Here is a 21,117-nt window from a genome sequence, read left to right as displayed (position 1 = left end):
ATCTCCTTTCTTACAGCTTGGGAGGTCAGAAGTGTCCACTGGGCTGAAGTGAAGGTATGGGCAGGGTGGCCTCCTGGAGCTCTGGAGAGAGTGTGTGTCCTTCCCTCCCCTAGGTTGTAGAGGCCACCTGCATCCCTTGTCCTGCCCTCTTTTTCACATCGCCTCCAGCATCATGTCCTGGCAGGATGCTTGTGACTCCACCTGACCCACCTGGATTGCAGAGGCATGTCGCAGCTCCAGATCGCATGGAGGCATACTCACCGTTAACACCCACAGGTCTGAGGACGGGACCTGGACATCTTAGTTAGGGACTGTTATTCAGCCTAGCACAGGGACGTGGTTTGAGATTGCTGCATGGCATTCCCTAGTGTGAGTGAATCATAGTTATTTTCCAGTTCCCTCTTATTGCACATTTAGATGGGCTCTAATTTTCCCCAGTTATAATCTTGCAGTACCTATCTTGCTTGTAAATCAGTGTCCTTTCAGATTCGTGCATGTTGGAATGAATTCTGAGGGGAAATTTTAGAAAATTAGGTTCCCTCTCTGAAGGGTGTGGCATTTGGAGCCAGCCTGCCAAGCTCACAGACAGCTTTCCCATTCACAGGCCAGGGTGCCCCGACCACGGGTGTAGGTCTGATGGCCTCAGTTTCCCTACCTGAAAGGGAGTGATAACAGGTTGTAGTGAGGATTAAATGAGTTAATAAGTGCACATTACTTACACAGAACCTGTCAATGCTCAGTAAATGTCACTCTTTTTTATTACTGTATTTATTATACCAAAAGTTTTTACCCCCCCCCCCACCTTCTAGGGGTTGAACTCAGTGGTGATCCACTCCTGAACTACATCACCAAACCTTTTTATTTTTTTATTTTGAGACAGGGTCATGCCAAGTTTCTGAGGCTTGCCTCAAACTTGCCATCCTTCTGTCTCAGCCCCTCGAATAACTGGGACTGCAACTGTATGCCATTGAACCTGGTGTTTTATGAATATTTTAGGAGTTTTAATGCATATTGGCAAATTACCATTCTAAAAGTTTTTAAGAATTTTTTATATTCAGCAACATATGAGAATAGTAATTTTATTGGGTATGTTGTATTCTTAAACATGTTTTGTATTATGTACTGATTGCTTTCAACTTTTTTCCTGTCAGAATGTTGATTTTTGTAACACAAATCATGCAGACATTGAGGTTAATTTTAACAGAAATTTATTGTTAATCTTTTCAGGAGGTATGTCAGTTCCCTAGAATGAGTGGGCCTTCCATATATCAAGTTTCACATCCATACATTGAACCGACAACTGATGGAAAATATTTGAGACAAAGAAATTGGATTGTCTTTGTTCTCTAAGCAATAGAACATAACTATTTATATAGCCTTTACATTGTATTAGGTGTTGGGAATAATCTAGAAATGATTTCAGGTATCCAGGAAGCTGGACAGAGGCAATACTGAAACCTTGTGCTATTTTACCTAAAGAACTTGAGCCTCTATGGATATTGGGGGGCCCTGGGACCAATATCCTACAGGTAATAGCTAAGCTTTTAATTTCTTGGTAGCTCTGTCCCATTTACTGGGATGTTTGGGTGCCATTCTGTGTAAAGTTGATGACGTAAAGTAACTTTGTAGAATGTCTCTTGTTTGGGGTTCATCTGATATGTCCTCATGGTTTGATTCCAGCTGTTCCTCTCTGGCAGGAACCTCAGGTGGGACGGGCTCTTTTTAGTTCATCTGCCTGCGTGGAGCCAGGACTGCTGCCCGTGGCAGGGAGCTTGGACCACTGGCTAGGCTTCTCTAGTGAAGTTACTCTTTCCTGCTTAATACATACTTTTTTTAAAAAAAATATTTATTTTTTAGTTTTTTTGGCGGACACAACATCTTTGTATGTGGTGCTGAGGATTGAACCCCGGCTGCACGCATGCCAGGCGAGCGTGCTACCGCTTGAGCCACATCCCCAGCCCCTTAATACATACTTTGTGAGAGGCATTTTTAAGACGATGTAAATATCTTCTTCAAACTTTAAATTTATGTTATGTATTTATGTCATTGTAGACTCCAGTTTTCCTGTTTTCTCAGAGGTTAGGATCTTACTCCTGATGTTTACTGTGATGCTCAGATGTCCCTGGGGTGGCTGGTGAAAGTCCTTCCACTCTGGCTTCCATGTCTCTGTGACACATCCACATCATTATTTGAGTGCTTCCTCAGTCTCTGGTACAAGGTGTTCCAGACTCACCTGACCTCACCCTGCCCTGCTGGGAGCTACATCTTTCCCTGGGAGCCTGGCTTCTCTTCCCGGAGAGCACTTGGGTGGCACACGTCCTTTCAGTAGAATGTATGTGTATACGCACATGTGCACACGTGTGTGCTTGTTTATTTCTGCATCTGCCAGTCCATACAGTGAAAACCTGGAGTTTACAGTAGCACTTCAGTTTCAGTCCAATACTGAATGGTTCGTTCAATTTTTTTCTTCTTATTTCTGACTTCTTTTTCTGGCATTAAGAAAGTTGCCTTCCATTATCTGTGAAATGTTTATTTAATCAAATCAGTCTTCCCTTTGCTGCTGCCCCCTCTCTGCCTGTGCAGTGTCCCCTCCCCAGCTGCCTTCTCCTCACCCTTTGCCTGCCCACCTCCCTGATGAGTCTAGCACCCACAAATGCCTGCCTTGTGCCCAGCACATTTTCTCAGGGAGGAGAAACAAGGGGAAAGTTAGTGTTTTTCTTCCCACAAGTGTCTGCCCTTGTTTGTGTATACTCTCTCTGTCTTGGGGAGTGCTCCTTAGGTTTGCATTCTGTGGTGGGAGCCAGGGAGGGTCAGCCGATGTCCCAGGGGAGCAGATGTATCAGACCTGGAGAGTGCTTGTGAAGCTCTGCTAAGCATAGAACCCAGGTGGCTGGCCTCGGTGACCCCAATGCCCCGCCTCATTCACTAGATTCTAGCACCTTGGTGGTTTTCCTCCACAGAGTTTTTATTTTGAGGCTTTCTCATTCTAGAGTCAGAAAACCAGAAACCTCAGCATGCGTTGTCATGATTTTGAGCCGCAGGCCCTTGGTTTCAGTGCACCTCCTGGGAACTTGAGCAGGACAGCTAGATCCAGGCGAGCAGTGAGGCACCTGGTCATTTGCTGTGATTGTCAGCCTGTCATCCCATGGGAATTTTGTACTCGAAGGTGTCTCCTCCTCTCCTCCCTCCCTCCTTTCAAGCTCTGGTAGGTGTTCAGGACAGGACAGGCACCTGGAGTGCATCTAGGTCAGACCTGCACCTAGTGTGCTCCTTTTCTGGAAGGGGTCAGTGACCTTTTAATCACTAAACGGGTATTCTCCTTTGTTATGGAAGAGTCTGATTTGGGTTTCCTTTCGATCTCCCTTGTCTGTCTTTTCACTCACCCAGAGAAAATGCCCTGAATTGCTAGAATTCTGACCTCAGGCTTGTGCTCACCCTGGATACTATTCCCAAATTGAGCACATTCACCATCAGCCACTGCAGGCGCTCCCCAAGCCAGCTCCTGCAGCCTTCTCCCTTCCTCTTAGGGGTGTGCTCTGTTGGTCCAGGTGGACAGGAGGCCTCAGCCTCTCACTCCTGGTCCCTGTCAGCACAGGCTTCCTATTGCTCACTGGGTCCATGCCACATTCCCCTCCTGGAGTATGTCTGTCCAGTGCCCTCGGGTGCCCCTGCCTTCTCTTCCATCAGAGCAGGGGCTGTGTCTCCTCTGCTCAGAAACACCTGTGCTTCCCTCCCTTCAGAGTCAAAGCTGGACACCTCTCTGACTCACGAGCCTCCCTGGCCTGTCTCCCCACTTCTCTCCTGTCCCACCTTCCCTTTTGAGAAGCCCTCCTCTGTAGGGCTCTGACCTGCTGGCTTCTGGGCTGCTCCTCACATACCCCAAGCCCTCTTGGCCCAGGCTTCTGTACCTACCTGGAAGAGTCTTTCACAGTTTCCTGCTTCCTTCGGGTCTCTTCTCAGAGGCTGCTGTGTCGGCTGAAACTCAACCCTCTTGACTTGTCCTGTTCCCTCTATTTTTCCTCCTTTCCAGATGCTGTGTTTATCACTAGCTTGGTGCTGCGGGTCGCCCTCGCTTCTTGTCTTCCTCCCCACATGGGAAGGTTAGCTCCCTGAGCTCAGATATCTGCCCTGATTTGTTCATTTCTTGGTAGCTGGGATAGAGCAGCTCTGCTAGCTGCCCTGCAGTCTCACCCATGCTGTTTGATCTCTGTGGACTTCCCTCTTGGTGGATGGAGGTGGCTGCGTCCAGTTGTTTGCTGGCTGTTCTGCTTATGCCAGATACCTGCTACAGCTCCTTTTCCTCTCCGGACATCTCCCTGCCTCCCCTTCACACTGGATGTCCTGCTGGTCCTGGGCGCCTCCTGTGTTCTATGCTCAGTGCTCCACTCCTCCCTCTGTGGTTCCGGGCCCCCAGCCTGTCCATCAGCTTCTGCAGGAGCTGGCTGCAGTGCCCTCACCAGTAGAGGCCCCTTCTCCACCCCATCAGGGACCCTCTGAGCTTCCCTGGACTCAGGGGTCACCTCTCCTTTGGCCTCTTTTCTCCTGCCTCTGTTCAGCTGTGTGTTTCTGGCTGGCCTCCCTTGCTGCCTCTCACCTGGAGGCTGTGTCCCTGCCTTCCCTTGCTCTGCAGTGTCTTGGCTTGGTATGGGCTGTATAAAATCAAATGATTTGATGACTAATTGTTTAGACTGTCTTATTCTATTGCTGCCTTGGTGTCCCGATTTCCAAAAACCTGAAGAGTTTATTTTTTTAATCTGGGGGAGAACTGGTGACCTTATGGACTTTTCCAATTTAAAAACCTCCAAACCATCTCTCTCCTTTCCTCTTTAAAAATCAGGCTCCTGCCTGAGTCACGTGAGATCATCGGCCATCTTTCCTGACCACATGGGAGAGGGGCTCACCGTCTTTACCTGGGAATGAATTATTTGGAACAGGTTTAATTAAAGTTGATTTGCTCAATTAGGCCAGATTCTTACTAGTATTGCTCATTGATATTTGCTTTCTGTGGAGCCCAAATAAGTTTTAGATTCTTTAGCTTGAGGCAGAGAGATTTAAGATTTTTTTCTTTAGTTTTTAAAACATTGAGTGTATGACCTGTTTAAATCTTTTAAATACATATTCATGTACTGTAGCATGAGAATCCTTTTTTAAAAAAAAATATTTTTTTGTTTTGGTTGTAGTTGGACACAATACTTTTTATTTAACTTATTATTTATTTTTCTGTGGTGCTGAGGATCAAACCCAGGGCCTCACACGTGCTAGGTGAGCACTCTACCACTGAGCCAAACTCAACCCTCCTTTTTTTTTTTTATAATATATAGTTTTTAGTTGTAGTTGGACACTGTACTGTTACTTTATTTATTTTAATGTGGTGCTGAGGATCGAATGCAGCGTCTCACACTTGCTAAGTGAGAGCTCTACCGCTGCGCCCCAGCCCTAGCATGAGAACTCCTATCACCAGTGACTAACTTTATCTTCTTTGACCAGTAGTTTTTAATTCCTCTTCACATGCTGCATGACAGTGTTCTTTGACACCCACGTGGGGAAGTGTCAAGTGCAGACTGAAGGTCAGGTGAACTGCTGTAAGGCATGCTGGGATGGCTGCAGGTGCCTTCTGCTCCTTTTCTAGTCCTCTGTCTGGCCTTGGTCTGTCTTCTCTCTGCCCTTGTGGTTGGCCTTCCCTCCGCACCTGCTGAGGTGGACCTGACTGTTGTAGGTTTCCAGTATCTTGGAGGAGCCTGTCCTGCCAGCCTTTGTCTCTAGGCCCAGTTCTAGAGATGGGCTTGCTTCTCAGGGTCTTGAAGGTCCTACTTGTTAAATCAAAAATTTCTTTAGCCCCTTAACCCCCTTGGTAGTTTCCCAGTGTGTGGAAGTGGACGTGGGCAACTGCAGAAACCCCAAACTCCCTGTTGCTCCAAAGCATTGAAACAGCAGCACCAGTCACCGTGGGGAAGGAGTCAGCAGCTGGCACTCCTCCCCAGAGGGGGCCTCCCTGTCCTGCTGTTCCTGCAGCAGCACAAGGCCGTCTTGTCTCCTTTGTCTCCCCTGCCCCTGGCTGCCTGGCCCGTGTCTTGGGTGTGATCCTGCAGCTGACTTTGCTGGTGGTGCTGCTGCAGCCTGTCTCTGCTCTTGCTGCTTGGCATTGTGAAGAACGTGTGTTTCCTGCAGTTCAGAAATTTCAGAGGTTATGTGTCCGCAAGTAATTTAATTCTCAAATAACAGTTTTCTTTAGCAATAGTTTACCTCACTAACTGCCCTTTCATGTCATTTCCAGTAAAGAGGTAATCTGTTTTTACAACAGATTTACCATGTTAAATTTCTTTTGAGACTTCTGGGAAAATAAATTAATGTGGATCAAACCTTTCTATGCTCTATTCGTAGAATTGGTAGGAAGTTTTTTGAAATCTGCATAGTTTCAATGTGTTATTTCTTTTAAAAGGTGTTATGAGTGACTTGTATAGAAATCAGTTTGCTCTTAGGTATTTATTATACAGCAGATAATAAGGATGATTATACTAAGTTTTTACCTGAAAAATTGGTGAAACTTGGGGAAGTGCTGTTTGGGGAGGTGCCGTGGGGATGGAGAATTGGGAATGGTAGGAAAATGCACAATCTGAAACAGGAGCAAGGTGAAGGGTCAGAAGAGAGGATCAGGGTTCTTTCTTCTCTCTGGCTGCCAGGATGTTCACGGACAGTGTGCTTCATATTCCTTGTGTTATTTTGTTATCCTTAATTTCTCCTACTTTTTTCATTTATTTTATACCTTTTTTAAAATTTTTAAAACTGCCTTAGAATCCTCCCCATGCACATACAAAAACAGTGAGGGATAAAGAAATAAAAGTGAAATGTATTACCATGGTAGCATGGTAATACAACCTCACATTTACTTTGTAAGTGTTGCCTCTTTTTCACCCTTAATATCTGAATTTTAAGTGTAACTACATTGCACCTGGCTGTGTCAGTGTGCTCCTAATATCTGTGTGTGCTGTTCTTTTCTCTCTCAGTTCTGCTTACTGTGATTACTTGGTTAATACCCTTGGACTTGGTTCTATGATGCAAATGGAGTGTAGGACTCAGTAGTCTCGGCTCTGAATGAGAGAAGCCTCACCTTCAAGATGGAGAAGAAGCGGAGAAAGAAATGAGAGCCTCTACGGGCAATACCATGGAAGGCCATGGACTTAACTTTTATTTACGCTGGACAAGACTGTAAGATGGCTCATCAGTAATGCTGCAGTTTTTAGCAGAAACAAGAATTCACTTCTAATCAAGGAAGAAAGAAGTGCGACTTGAATTTATAAGATTTGATGACCATATTCACTTATGACCATGAAGCTCATAAACATCTGGCTGCTTCTGCTGGTGATTTTGCTCTGTGGGAAGAGACATCTGGGTGACAGACTGGAAAAGAAGTCTTTGGAAAAGGCCCCCTGCCCTGGCTGTTCCCACCTGACTGTGAAGGTGGAGTTCTCCTCGACAGTTGTGGAATATGGTAAGGACCTTGTCTTAGTGTCCTCTTGTTAGTATTAGCTTTTCCCGGAGGAGCACAGCTTGTCTGCTTTTGTGCAGTAAATTTCAAGTGGGAGGAGTGCACAGCACTTGGGCAGTGCCTTACTTAGTTTTGTTTCCCAGCATACTCAGCTTGTGTGAGCAAGGAAACGGGCATCTGAATGCTTACCCACAGCTTGGTTCCTGGTGGGGGTTTTTGGAAGTGTTGAATGTTTGTTTTTAGTTCAGGTGACCAGATATGAATAGCTGAGCAAATAGTCTCATATAATCCACTCTGGAATTTTGTTTTGTTTCAGTAAATCTCTGGATTCCTTTTTCCTGTTTGAAAAGCTACGTTGCTTTACCCAATTTTCTTTTCTTTTTTTCCCCCCTGCAGTACTAGAGATTGAACCCATGGGTGCTCTACCACTAAGCTACATCCCCAGGCCTCTTTAATTTTTAGTTTTGAGACAGGATCTCGCTGAGTTGCTGAGGTTGACCTCAAACTTGCTGTCCTCCTGCCTAAGCCTCCTAGTAGCTGAGATTACAGGCATGACTACCCTGTCCTGTTCTTTACTGTATTTTCAAACTTCTATAGATGCTTAATTTTTTAAAAAGAATCCATAGGTATCTGGTTCTGAATGGTGTGTTATTGTGGTCAGGGGATTCATGTACACTATTTTAACTCCAAACTCTGCACACTGCCATTCAAGGCATTTAAACCAGTCTTCTTGTTTTTTTATTCTTTTTTATTGTGGACTTTTAAGATACATCATTTTACTTTTGCTAGTTAAATTTCAGATTAGATACGATATGTGTTTTATATATATAAGTTCTTATTTTTATTTTTGGTCATTGATTTCAGAATATATTGTGGCTTTCAATGGATACTTTACAGCCAAAGCTAGAAATTCGTTTATTTCAAGTGCTCTCAAGAGCAGTGAAGTAGACAACTGGAGAATTATACCTCGACACAATCCATCCAGTGACTACCCTAGTGACTTTGAGGTGATTCAGATAAAAGAGAAGCAGAAAGCGGGGTTGCTGACGCTCGAAGACCATCCACACATCAAACGGGTCACGCCGCAGCGCAGAGTCTTTCGCTCCCTGAAATACACTGAATGTGAGTACTGTGGCCTCAGTTCGAGGACTGCGAGTCTCTGCATCTAGTTCACCTGTCATGAACGTCCCTGGGGCAGGCCTTGTTTTAAATCAGGGCACTGTTGATGTGGTGGGGAGAGGGGCTCACTACAGGGCCTCACAGGTTCGCCTGGAGCCTCTGCTTGCTGAAGGGAAGACCTGGTCCTAGCTTCTCCTCTTCACCTGCAGCTTGTGTTCTTTCTGGGGCAGGTTTTGTCTCCTAGCCTCCTGTGCTCCTTTGGTGTGGGCGGCAGCTGCAGGCCTGAGAGGGGAAGGGGTCTGGCCTCCCTTTTGACTCTAGGCTTAGGCTTTCCTCCTTCCTGGGTTGGGGTGGTGAGGTCAGTTCATCCACACGTTGTAGATTACATATTTATTGCGTCATGTTTTCCAAAGCATATACATTACCAAAGAAAGGTCTTTTCCTGTTTATCAAAAACCAGGTGAGTACATTGCTAGTTCTGTTGTTTATTGTCATTTCTTTCATTGGAAGGAAAAAGGAAAAACATGTTCTTTCTGCTTCATCCATCATGTGCTAGACCTGAAAGTCTCCAGGCATCTTTGGAAAAGTTAACTAATTTGTGTGGTGTGAGGAGCCAGTTCTGGAGTCAGCTGTAAAATTCTGGGATTTGGCTCCTTTAGGGCCTTTTCTCCTCGGCCAGATGTTTTATATTATTTTTATCCTTAAAAAGCAATAGCACCCTGAAATGATCCAGGAAGAGAAGAGCAAGACAAGGCTGGTATAGTTAGTCAGAATATATACATTGTCAGGCCATTTTGCTTGAGTTGGTTTTTATTTTATTTCATTCTCTTAGAAGGTTTTAGGAGACACAGAGATGCCTAATTTTCCACAAGATCCCTAGACTGTCCTGCTCGGTTTCCTGGCTGTACCTTTTCCACAGCATTTGCCACCTATTGCTTTCTGACATGGTGGTTCTTGTGAGTTGGCTAAGACCTTGAACAGTGAGCTCCTTTTTACCTTTAACCCTGATCTTTGCTCATCATTAAAATGAAGGTACTGCCTGCCTCTCTAGATGCTCATGAAAATAGAATGAAATAATGCTTGTGAAGAGAGCTTTACAGGGTGTTCAGGGTGCTGCAAGAGCATCCAGTGGTCATTATTTCTTGGCCCTTACTGGAAGAAGGTTTTGCTTTATTTTGGACTGAAGGCTGTCTCACCCTGGATCCTGTATCCCATGGGCTTTACGGCAAAGCTCGCCTCTTCTCCACGAGGCAGTATTAAAGATACTGTAAAGGTATCTGTCTTTCTGCTCTTTGAAGATATCCCTGGTGTCCTCTTTGGCACTTTCCTCTCTTTAAGTTAATAATTCCTAGTCCCTTCAACAGTTATGCATGTTACATGTCTCACCTCTCCTTGCCACATTTTATTTTTCTTTGAATACAGTTTTTCTGAAATGTTCTTAAAAGGTGAAGGCCAAAACTGAGAATAATACTTCACATATAATCGGTATGTTCAAGGTGAAGCAGAAGCCCACTCCCTTCTTCTAAATATCGTTCCTAATGGGTCTTTCTAGATTTGTCCCTGCCTAATGTTGACTTAAGACCAGAACCAACACATGAAGTCAGTTCAGCCAGTTTCAACTGGACTGGAAAAACAGTTTCTTTGTGAATTGACATGAGTATATATTTTCCAGGTGCCTGTACCTTCATGGAAGAGGCTTGGTAAGGGTGGAAGAAAAGTGGGAATGATTGGCTTTAGAAACCGAACTCTCTGTGGTAGGGTAGATTTATTCTTTTTAAAATTGGCTTGAAATAATTTGTTTTTCATTTTTTTTCTTTTGGAGAGCTCAGCTGCTCTCCACTCACTTTTTTTAAAGAGAGAGAGAGGATTTCAATATTTATTTTTTGGCGGACACAACATCTTTGTTTGTATGTAGTGCTGAGGATTTGAACCCGGGCCGCATGCATGCCAGGCGAGCGCGCTACCGCTTGAGCTACATCCCCAGCCCAATTTGTTCTTCATTATAACAAGGACTTTGAAAGGCAAAAGAAAAACTTTTGCAGTTTTCATCCCCTGCCCGCCCCCCCCCCACTTTTTAAATAAAGGGATTTACAATAATAAAATCCATTCTTTTTTTAAAAAAATATTTATTTTAGTTGTAGATGGACACAATATCTTTATTTTTATGTGCTGCTGAGGATCAAATTCAGTGCTTCACACTTGTGAGGCAGGCGATCTACCACTGAGCTACAGCCCCAGCCCTAAAATCCATTCTTTTTGGAGTACATTTTAGCAAGTTTTGGCAAAAGTATACAGTTAGGTAGGTATCCACCAACAAAACTGAGTTACAGAATTGTTCCATCACCTTAGAAATGCTCTTCTTCTCCCTCCTGGTAGTTCTGTTTTTTGAAAGGTAAGAATATTAAGAATATGGAGCCTTGCGGTGGCCACACCTGTGATCCCAGAGGCTCTGGAGGCTGAGGCAGGAGGATTGTGAGTTCAAGGCTAACCTCAGCAACTTAGCGAGGTTCTGAGCAACTTAGTGAGACCCTATCTCAAAATAAAATATAAGAAAGGGCTGAGGATGTGCTCAGTGGTTAAGCACTCCTGGGTTCAATCCCTAGTACTTCCCCCCCCATCCCCCCAAAAATATATATATATAAGTATGTGTGTGTATGGAGCAATATACAATTTTAAAAGATTCTATTGATGTTTGGCCACAGATATGTTCAGTGGGATAACATGGCTTTTTCCTGTCCCAGAAGTGCAGTACTGTATTAGTGGCCAGTTTCTTCAGTACCCTCTCGGCTATTTTCTGGTTCATTGAGAACAAGCTACTGATAAGTAATTGAGTTTCTCTTTAGTTTTATTGGCTTTATTTCTTTTCTTTTCTTTTTTTTTTTTTTTCAGTTGTAGGTGGATACAGTATCTTTATTTATTTTTCTGTGGTGCTGAGGATCAAACCCAGTGCCTCATACTTGTGAGGCTGGTGCTCTACCACTGAGCTACAGTCCCAGCCCTGGCTTTATTTCCTAAGTAGTTATTTGATCAGTTTTTTGCTTTACTTTGATTAGAAAATTCCATGTCAAGAACCATTTGGGAATAATATGAATAATAGGGCAACTAAGTCATGCTGTATAATTATAATTCCACTGAGGAAGTCCTAATGAAAGGGAGAGAATCCCACTTTAAACAGGATTTCAAAGTCCTTGCTGCATGCAGAATGGCAGCATTGCCTGACATGGTGCTTTTAGTACTCTGGGTTCTAATTGTTCTCTTCCTTGAATCCAGCTGATCCGATCGTGCCCTGTAATGAAACCCGATGGAGCCAGAAGTGGCAATCGTCACGTCCCCTCGGAAGAGCCAGCCTCTCCCTGGGCTCTGGCTTCTGGCATGCCACAGGGAGGCATTCAAGTCGACGGCTACTGAGAGCCATTCCACGCCAGGTTGCCCAGACGCTGCAGGCGGACGTGCTGTGGCAGATGGGATACACAGGTGCGTGTAAAGGTGGCACCAGGAGCCACCCTCGGGAGTCCCTGGTGCCACAGCTCTGCCCTTTGCACTTTTGTCCTTGCTGTTTATCAAGCTGGGTGTGGTGACCTGTGCTTAACTCCTGTTACAGTGGGCATCCAAGTTAGAAATTGCAGGAGCTCATCGCTGTTTCTGAGATTAGAGGGGCAGATTATGGAGAGTTTCTTTCCTGTCAGCATGAACGTGAACACGCACGGCCCTGCTCACAGCCAGGCTGGCTGGCAGTCCAGGAAAGGGGTCTGACTTGGCAGAGAAAGAGTTCACATTGAGAGGTAGTCCCTGGACATGAGTAGGTTCATGAAAATGGGTTTCTTGCTTCTTCTGCCGCTCCTGGAACTGCTTGTGTGCTTGTTCGGTGTGGACCTGGTACCTCTTTTGTGAAGTGGCAGCTGAGGAGACTCCGGCGCTCGCCATGGCCGACGAAAAGCCCAAGGAAGGAGTCAAGACTGAGAACAACGATCATATTAACTTGAAGGTGGCGGGGCAGGATGGTTCTGTGGTGCAGTTTAAGATTAAGAGGCAGTAAACTAATGAAAGCATATTGTGAACGACAGGGTTTGTCGATGAGGCAGATCAGATTCCTATTTGATGGGCAGCCAATTAATGAAACAGACACACCTGCACAGTTGGAAATGGAAGATGAAGATACAATCGATGTGTTCCAGCAGCAGACAGGAGGTGTCTACTAAAAAGGGAACCTGCTACTTTACTCCAGAACTCTGTTCTTACAGACCAAGAATACATTCTCAATTAGAAAACTGCAATTTGGTTCCACCACATCCTGACTACTACAGTACAGTTTTCTTTATTCTTTCATTTTCCCCTTCCCCATTCCTTTATTGTACATAAAGTAACTGGTGTATGTGCACAAGCATATTGCATTTTTTTTTTAAACTAAATGGCTAATGATATGTTTTGATTGACATCAAATGGAGATGGGATGGGGAAAAATACTGGTTCTGTGAAAATATCCCCTTTCTCCATTAGTGGCATGCTCATTCAGCTCATTTATCATTGTAAAACCAAGGACAATTTTATAACTTTTTTGTACGTAGCTGTTATATGTAGGGCAATCTGTCTTTAAGTAGGGGTAAATTACTCTTAAAAAAGATTCCTAGATAGTTTTCCCTTCAAGTCAAGCGTCTTGTTGTTTAAATAAACTTCTTGTTTAAAATGAAAAAAGAAAAAGAAAATGGGTTTCTTGCTTGAGTTAGGAAGACTAAGTGACTGACCATCCCCCTTTCTAGTCACTTATTTCAGAACAGAAAATGTTAAGGATCACATTTTATGGGGAGGAAAAAACTCACAACTGGTGAAGTTGTTCTTTTCCTTATTGACCGATCACAGCAGAACTTTCCTGTTTTAACTAATGCGGAATTTTTGCCCTTACCTAGAAGTGAGCCATGTCTTTCTCCGGGATACCACAGTTGGTTTGGGTGTCCTCTCACTTGTCTCCCAGACTTGGGAGGCTGCCTCTCCTGTGACTTCTGCAGCTTCCACCTCTTCCTGTGTGCATGGACTTTAGGCTTAACATTTGGGAGACTAACCATTTCTTTCTTTTTTCTTTCTTTATATTTTGGTTGGTGGGAAAAATACCTTTATTTTATTTTTATGTGGTGCTGAGGATCGAACCTAGTGCCTTATGTGTGCCAGGGGAGCTCTCTGTCACTGAGTCTCAGCCTCCTATTTTTTTTTTTCCCTTAGGTACCAGGGATTGAACCCAGGGCACTTGACCATTTGGCCACATCCCAGCCCTATGTTGTGTTTTTTGTAAACACAGCATCTCACTGAGTTGCTTAGCACCTCACTTTTGCTGAGGCTGGCTTTAAACTCGAAATTCTCCTGCCTCAGCCTCCCAAGCCTCTGGGATTACAGGCATGTGCCACTGAGCCAGGCTCCAAGACTAACCATTTCTTAAAATGATTGTCTCCCCTCCCCCCAGTTTTATCCTTTTAGAGTGAGAACTCCCTCACAAAACAAATTCTATGATCGTCAGAAATCATTTTTTTCTCCAAAACCAGGTGGTTTCCAGTTTTACGTGTATATTTTTAAAAAGTGCTAGTGATTTTAATGGTTGTCTCAGTGTATTGGTTGTGCAATGCAGTATTGATAGGTAAAGAGCTCAGCAGATAGACATCACCTTCATTACATTATTAAGTAATATAGGTGTTTTTTTTTTTTAGATGTTTTCTAAGATTTGATGAAACAAGCCCATCTTGTGTTACATTAATGCAGATAGCTTTTGGCTGGTCTCTGAAATGGATTCATTATAGAAAAGTACCAGGAGCCAGCCCCCCTCAGCTGTGATTAACTCTGTGTGGTGTTTGCAGTCTGTTTCCACAGTGTGTTATTAGTGAGCAGTGTCGGGTGATTGCTGCCTCTCAGGCATGGAATATGGTTTTCCCTCTCTGATGGCCATGCCACGCTTCTCCAGGGGAGGGTGCTCTGCAGGGCTCAGAGGTGGTGTGGGGATGGAACCTGAAATAAATTACCAGGAGAAAATCCATCAGCGGTCCCATCCTGCAGCCTGAGACATCCTCAGATGGAGCAGTGGTTCCGTTCCTGAGTGCTGGTGATCGTTGAGGGTCCAGGGGATTCCATGCCCAAATCTTGTTTCTTAGCAGTTCTCCACCCTTCTTTCCTTAGTCTTGGCTTAGCCAGTAGCCCTGGAGCATCGACCCAACCTGTGGCACTCGGGCTCTGGCCTCCTGTGACATTCCTTTTCCTGTGGCTTTTGGAGAAGAATGTATTTTGTAGACACAAATCCAAAAAGATGACTTCTACAAATACGGTTGTGTATTTTTCTTTTTGGAACAAGGTGCTAATGTCAGAGTTGCTGTTTTTGACACTGGGCTGAGTGAGAAGCATCCCCACTTCAAGAATGTGAGGGAGAGAACCAACTGGACCAACGAGCGCACCCTGGATGACGGTAGGGCCTGGCCTGGGGGGCGTGGCCACCTGTGGGCTTGGGGCTTCGCCTTGGCCCTCTGTTGATTAGGTGTGATTTTTCATGTCCTAACCACTCCACAGTCTGATAACAGTTGTTCAAGTTGTTATTGTACCTTTGTGATGACAGGAGCTGCTCTGAAGGTCTCAGAGGGTGTGGGACAACAGAAGCTGGGGAGAGGAGGGAGGAGTGCCTGGGAGGAGCAGCTCCTGACCAAGGAGACGGTGTGGACAGCCCCAGTGGCACTGATGTGCTGGGCAGGCAGGTTTGGGTGGAGGGCAGTGGAGTGCAGAAAGCTCGCTGTGAGGCCTCTTGGAGGCCTGTGTGGAGTGGACGGTTTGGAATGCTGTGCTGGGGCATGCGTTTCCAGCTGTGTCTCACGGGGCTTCCTTTCCCTTGTGCTCACAGGGTTAGGCCATGGCACATTTGTGGCAGGTGTGATTGCCAGTATGAGGGAATGCCAAGGCTTTGCTCCAGACGCAGAGCTTCATATTTTCAGGGTCTTTACCAACAATCAGGTAAGTGTTTAAGGACTCTTGACAACGTCTAAGGAGTCAATATTGAAATGTAAAGTACGGCAATAGAGCTGGGGTGTGGCTCAGTGATAGAATGCTGCCTAGCGTGTGTGAGGCCCAGGGGTCCACCCTCAGCACCACAGACAGACAGAACTGCAGAACACACACATCTGCTTTACAACAGTGCATGCCAGCGATGCTGAGGCACGTGTGACAGTCTCACTGTTGATCCTTCTGCCTTCATCCCATCACCCCCTTCACCACCTCCCTGGAATGCGAAGACCTTGTCCCCTAGGCCACCTGTCCAGTAGTTCCTTGGTTTCCCATTTCCTCTTCGCCCTCAGGTTTGTCTGAGGCCTCTGTGCCACCTGATAGAGTAAGTCCTTCCTGTATATTTGCCTCCCTGACTGGGCTCCTACCCCTGGAGGGTGGGGACTGTGTTTCTGACCCCTGTATGCAGGCACCTCCCATTATGTCTGGTAATGTGAATGTGCAAGCTTTGTTCCCTGACTCTTCATTTGGAAACTATTTATAGAAGAGAGAAAGGCTGCTGGTGTTTATCTTAAAATTTTAATTCTTGTAGAGTTAAAACATCCCTCAAAAATACTAAAAGGCAACATAGTCATGATCCCTGGACCCCATCCAGAGTGTTCTTAGCTCACTTTGCACATCTCCCATATGGTGGTGGTCTCCATTTCTTGTACCTCCTCTTAGGATTTCATATATATATATATGTAAATATGTAGCCTTTACAAAACTTGTTAAAAGCACTTCCTAATCATTGTACTATTTTTCTTCCCACTGTAAACTAAATTTTGTATTTTTAAAAAATAGTAAATGTTGATTCAGAAAGTCATTTATTTTATGTGAGAAAGTAGGAGGAACTGAACATCAGAGACATACTACTGTGAAATACCTGTTAGTGCTGCCATTTGTCCTTTTGTCTACTTAGGACTGAAGAATAGTAGATCAGTATACTGAACCATTCAGAAATGTTGAAGTACCATAGAATACATCCTTTTGTAAGCAGGCAGTTAGAAGCTTGGGGCCTTATCTAGCAAGACGTGCCATAGGTAAGGAGCTGTCCATGGCACCTACAGAGAGGCCACCTGCCTAACACAGCCTTTCTCCCTGGGCCCATCCCTGAGAACTTAGAATGTCTGGGTATATTTGTACTTGGTATGTTTCTGATTTTAAGTTACTTAAAAGATATTAAGAAAAATACTTCATGCTTTAAAGAGGCTATATTTACCTTTAGGAAGAAACTGTCCTAGAACTTTGAGGCTTTTACGGAAATGCTAAGGGGGCTGTTTCACTATAACTAGGTATCTTACACATCTTGGTTTCTGGACGCCTTCAACTATGCCATATTAAAGAAGATCGATGTGCTGAACCTTAGCATCGGGGGCCCTGACTTCATGGATCACCCCTTTGTTGACAAGGTTGGTTGAGTCAGTGCACAAGGACATGAGTTTGGATGATAGCTCCTGCATGTTTGTGTCTCTAGCTATATCATGTCTAGTGTGCTAGTGGCTTTTCATCCGGGTGGGACAGCTTTGTGAGAACAGATGGCCAATGACATGTATTTTGATGTACTAGAGTGCCATAAACCCATTGAGGGAGAGACTTCAGAAGTAGGTATTTGTAAGGGGAACTTGTTGGTTCTTCTGATCTAAACGTACACTCTTGAGTTTTCCTGAAAATGGCCAGCAAGCCAATGTCTGCTCTGGGCAGTTCACAGACCTAATGTTCTGGGCGCTGTCCTCCCTTAGACTCACTGGTCCCAGATGTACTGGCCTTTGGAATGGCCAGTGCTGCATTGGAGAAGGCTTCCTTCTTTTTTAGGACTATTTATAGGGTTTGGGGGGGACAGTTGCATATTAGTTGTTTAAAGTGCTGTGTTTCGGGGCTCAGGTTGTGGCTCAGTGGTAGAGTGTTCACCTGGCATACATGAGGCACTGGGTTCAATCCCCAGCACCACATAGAAAAAAAATTTAAAAATAAAAAGGTATTGTCCACCTACAACTAAAAAGTAAATTTTTTTTTTTAATATTTATTTTTTGTTTATCGGCGGATACAACATCTTTGTTTGTATGTGGTGCTGAGGATCAAACCTGGGCCGCATGTATGGCAGGCGAGCGCGCTACCGCTTGAGCCACATCCCCAGCCCGAAAAATAAATGTTTTTAAAAAATAGCATAAAGTGCTGGGTTTCATTTGTTTCATTAAGTGAATACTTGCTCACCTCTTAGGTGTGGGAATTGACAGCTAACAATGTGATCATGGTGTCTGCCATCGGCAATGATGGGCCCCTTTATGGGTAAGTAGTCTCCACAAGGGTGATGTTGACAAGGTTGGTTGAGTCAGTGGGCTGGGTGTTTTTCCTGAAATAACTAAAAATTGTCAGTAGATTTGTGTATCTGTGTATACTTATTTTTATCCCTTCAAAACTTTGTATTATGAATGTTTTACTGAAAAAAAGAAAAAAATCCCAGAATATATAATGAACCCCCACATTCTCACCAGTTACTGCAGCTGTCAGTCGTCTTGTTTGATTTTTTTAAACTTTGCTGTAAATAGTGAGTTTTACCCTAAGTTTTTATTCTGTTCTTCTTTTCTTTCTTCCTTCTAAATACCAAGTAAGAAAGAGAATTCATAGTTGCTGAGCATTTATTGACACCCACTATGTACAAAATCCAGGGACCAAGAAGGAAGTAGACAGGTGCCTGCCTTTCCAGGAAAAGTTAAGTGCAAACATGGCTTGAGGGAGAAGTCCAGGGCTAGGTGGGGACAGACAGCTTGGGAGTTGAGGAAAGGGTCATTTGGTTGGGAGAAGAGCAAAGGACAGTCACAGTGTGCCTGTGTGCTTGTTAGGCATTCAGAAAGCATGAGGTGCTAGATTTTCACTGAAACATCCCCAGCAGGCTCTTGTCTGATTCAGATTCTCAATTTTCTTCCTACCTGTGGCTCTGATTTTTATTCTGCAGATTAAAGTATATAAATAGTTTCTTGTACTGTAAAGCTACTGCAGTCAAACATTTGTCACCCTCCTCTATTGAGGTCCCAGGATGGGTGCAGTTTGGTATTACGGCAAAGGATTTGAGGTAGCCACAGAGATAAGAGAAAAATCACAGAGAGGAACAGAAAAATGGCTGTACTATGTGCCGTGGCACAGTGGAGGGTAGACTGAATGTGTGCGCCCACCCCCGTGTGCACGTGCTTCTGCTGTGACACACTGCATTTGGCTGGCCACATCCTTGGAGTTCCTGCTGAGGGAAAGCAGGTGGCCTGGAGAGCCAGTGCCAGGGATAATATGAGGCTGCTCTGGGTGAAGCTGAAGTTTGTGTGGGTCAAAGACATGAATGTTGGCCGTCATAGGGTTTCAGCTTAGTTCAGCAAGTGACCCTGTCCCCTTGTAAGAGGTCCTAGGTCTGGATTTTCTGTGGCATCACTAATGCATATTGTGATTAATAAATATAAGTGAAATTACAAGTGACATTAATAAATATAAGTCACAGTTAGAGATACAGTGACATACCCTCCCTGTCTCACTGTACCTCTAATGGTGACCAACATTGTTGAGGCATGTCAGATGCTGAGTTTTCTTTCTTCCCCTTCATATGGTTCTCTGGTTGCCACTTCTCTTATTCCCGATGTCTCCACTAAATGGTTCAGAGATAGCCGGTTGTCAATTTTCTGTCCTCTCTTCCTGCCACTATCTCCCCCCACCCAACAGCAGATAGGAGTGGAGCCAGACAGGTGCAATCTGCCTTTGAGAGCTGAGGACCTTCCCTTCTCTGGCCTCAGCACTTTGCCTATTGTGGGGGTGCAGTACTGCTTGCACGGTGGTTGTGAGACGAAGCTGGACCACAGTGTTCCAAGTGGCTGTTGATGGTCTACTTCTACTGTCCAAACAGTTTTCTTTTTTTGTTCACCCACCTTGCAGAGAAGCTGTCCGTTTGCTCTCTTGGTTTCACGCCATGGAGCAGCCAGGAATGCAGCCTCCTCTATTCCACCACTTTCTATTGTATGTCTGCCAGTTTTCTATTCTGGAATCCACAGTGGCTCATTGTTACCTAATAGATCAAGTGGACATTTTTCTTCTGCTATTCAAGATCCTCTAGAGTCTAGCAGGAATTTGCAAATTTTCCCTGCCTTTCGTGGGCAATTGCACTCCAGAGCTTCTAAGCAGAAAGTTGTGATTTTGAGTATAGTAGAGAAGATAGACCTCAAGAGGAAGACCTTTGAGGGTCTCCAAATCATTTGTGTGGACACAGTGCCACATACAGACCTGGCATGTCTGTATGTCTGTACTGTCTTTTGCAGTGATAGCAAATGGCATGTGATTGGTCCCTGTAGCCAGCTGGTTGTGTTACAGTTGACCGCCTGGACATTAGAGGACTGCTCCCAGCACTGGTCAAGACAGAAGCATGTACCTATCAGTACCTTTTGAAATAAGGCGTGCATTTGAGAGCCCCTCTTGCTGGAATCTCTTGAGTCCTGTACCCACAGCCCTTCTTTGAGCCTCTGAGGCTGTGGTGCTCCTTTTTAGTATCAACGGTGAATTCTTTATTTGTCACCCTGTTTTTCTTGATGCCTTCCCTATTTCTTAAGGATTAAAAGCACAACGAGTATTAAAATGATTGACAAGTCGAGGAAGAATGGGAAGGAAGGTGACATTCTTTCATCAACTTCAGTGGAGGACTGTTGGTGACCTGTGTACTAGCCTCTGTTCTTGAACTCATGGAAATTCGCAAACCATTTTGGTTCTTCTGAATAACTACCTGGTAGCATATTGGTGGCCAGTGAGCTGAGAAGGTAGAGTCAGAGTTTGTTGGATGTGATTTGAAGTCATTGCTTAAAAGCATACACTTCTAGAATCTTGCTGTTAATGTCTTTTTTAAAAAACCTGTATTTATTTTTATGTGGTGCTAAGGATTGAACCCAATGCCTCACGTGTGCTTGGCAAGCACTCCGTCACTGAGTTACAACCTCGGCCCTAATAATGTCTCTTAAGCTTCTTGAAATCAGTTGTAATTATTGAGTTGTCAGAGTTTGGTAGTGAAGCTATGATATAAAAAGGTTAGAAATACAATTTTATAACTGTTATATGCTTTCAAATCAGCTGCATCTTGACTTCAAATGTTTTTATTATTGTTCATTTTGTGATAGCTTCTTTGCAGGTATAGTGCACTTGAGGTACTGAAGAGAATGATGTGGGCTTTCCTGAATGTTCTTTCTCCTGTGGAGGCCAAGGTTGCAGAGAAATGGTGGTCCCCACATTCTCTGTGAGGGTACAGATACTTGCAAAAGGTCCATTGAAAGCTTTTGCTTCTAACTGGTGATGCATATGTGCTGATCTGGTGGCTTCCCAGATAACATCTCATCTAGTCAAGGAGGCAGGATGCCGCTGAATGGAATGATTCAAGTAACAAGAGAACACTTAACCGGTGGTGAATTGTGACATGTCAACTCCTAGGAAGTTCAGGAGAAGTGAGGGAGTGAGTTTGGAGCTGGGCCCACCTACGGGTGGAAAGGTGA

General features: G+C 44.5%; 1 protein-coding gene and 1 pseudogene across 2 annotated transcripts in view; both read left to right on the top strand.

Annotated features, from left to right (window-relative positions):
* Positions 1 to 21,117, top strand: part of Mbtps1 (membrane bound transcription factor peptidase, site 1) — a 54,985-nt gene that overhangs the window by 3,908 nt on the left and 29,960 nt on the right. For both annotated transcript variants that reach the window (XM_005335459.5, XM_040279997.2), the window contains exons 2-8: positions 7,005 to 7,489; positions 8,351 to 8,608; positions 11,876 to 12,079; positions 14,934 to 15,044; positions 15,471 to 15,580; positions 16,903 to 17,019; positions 17,829 to 17,896. In XM_005335459.5, the coding sequence (XP_005335516.1) occupies positions 7,321 to 7,489; positions 8,351 to 8,608; positions 11,876 to 12,079; positions 14,934 to 15,044; positions 15,471 to 15,580; positions 16,903 to 17,019; positions 17,829 to 17,896 (1,037 nt within the window). In that variant the 5' untranslated portion in view covers positions 7,005 to 7,320. The remainder of the gene's footprint in view (positions 1 to 7,004; positions 7,490 to 8,350; positions 8,609 to 11,875; positions 12,080 to 14,933; positions 15,045 to 15,470; positions 15,581 to 16,902; positions 17,020 to 17,828; positions 17,897 to 21,117) is intronic.
* On the top strand, positions 12,091 to 12,986 carry LOC101975628 (small ubiquitin-related modifier 2 pseudogene; annotated as a pseudogene).

The sequence above is a fragment of the Ictidomys tridecemlineatus genome, chromosome 15, assembly GCF_052094955.1.
Source record: "Ictidomys tridecemlineatus isolate mIctTri1 chromosome 15, mIctTri1.hap1, whole genome shotgun sequence".
Lineage (NCBI taxonomy): Eukaryota > Metazoa > Chordata > Mammalia > Rodentia > Sciuridae > Ictidomys > Ictidomys tridecemlineatus.
This window is presented reverse-complemented; position numbering and strand designations above follow the sequence as displayed.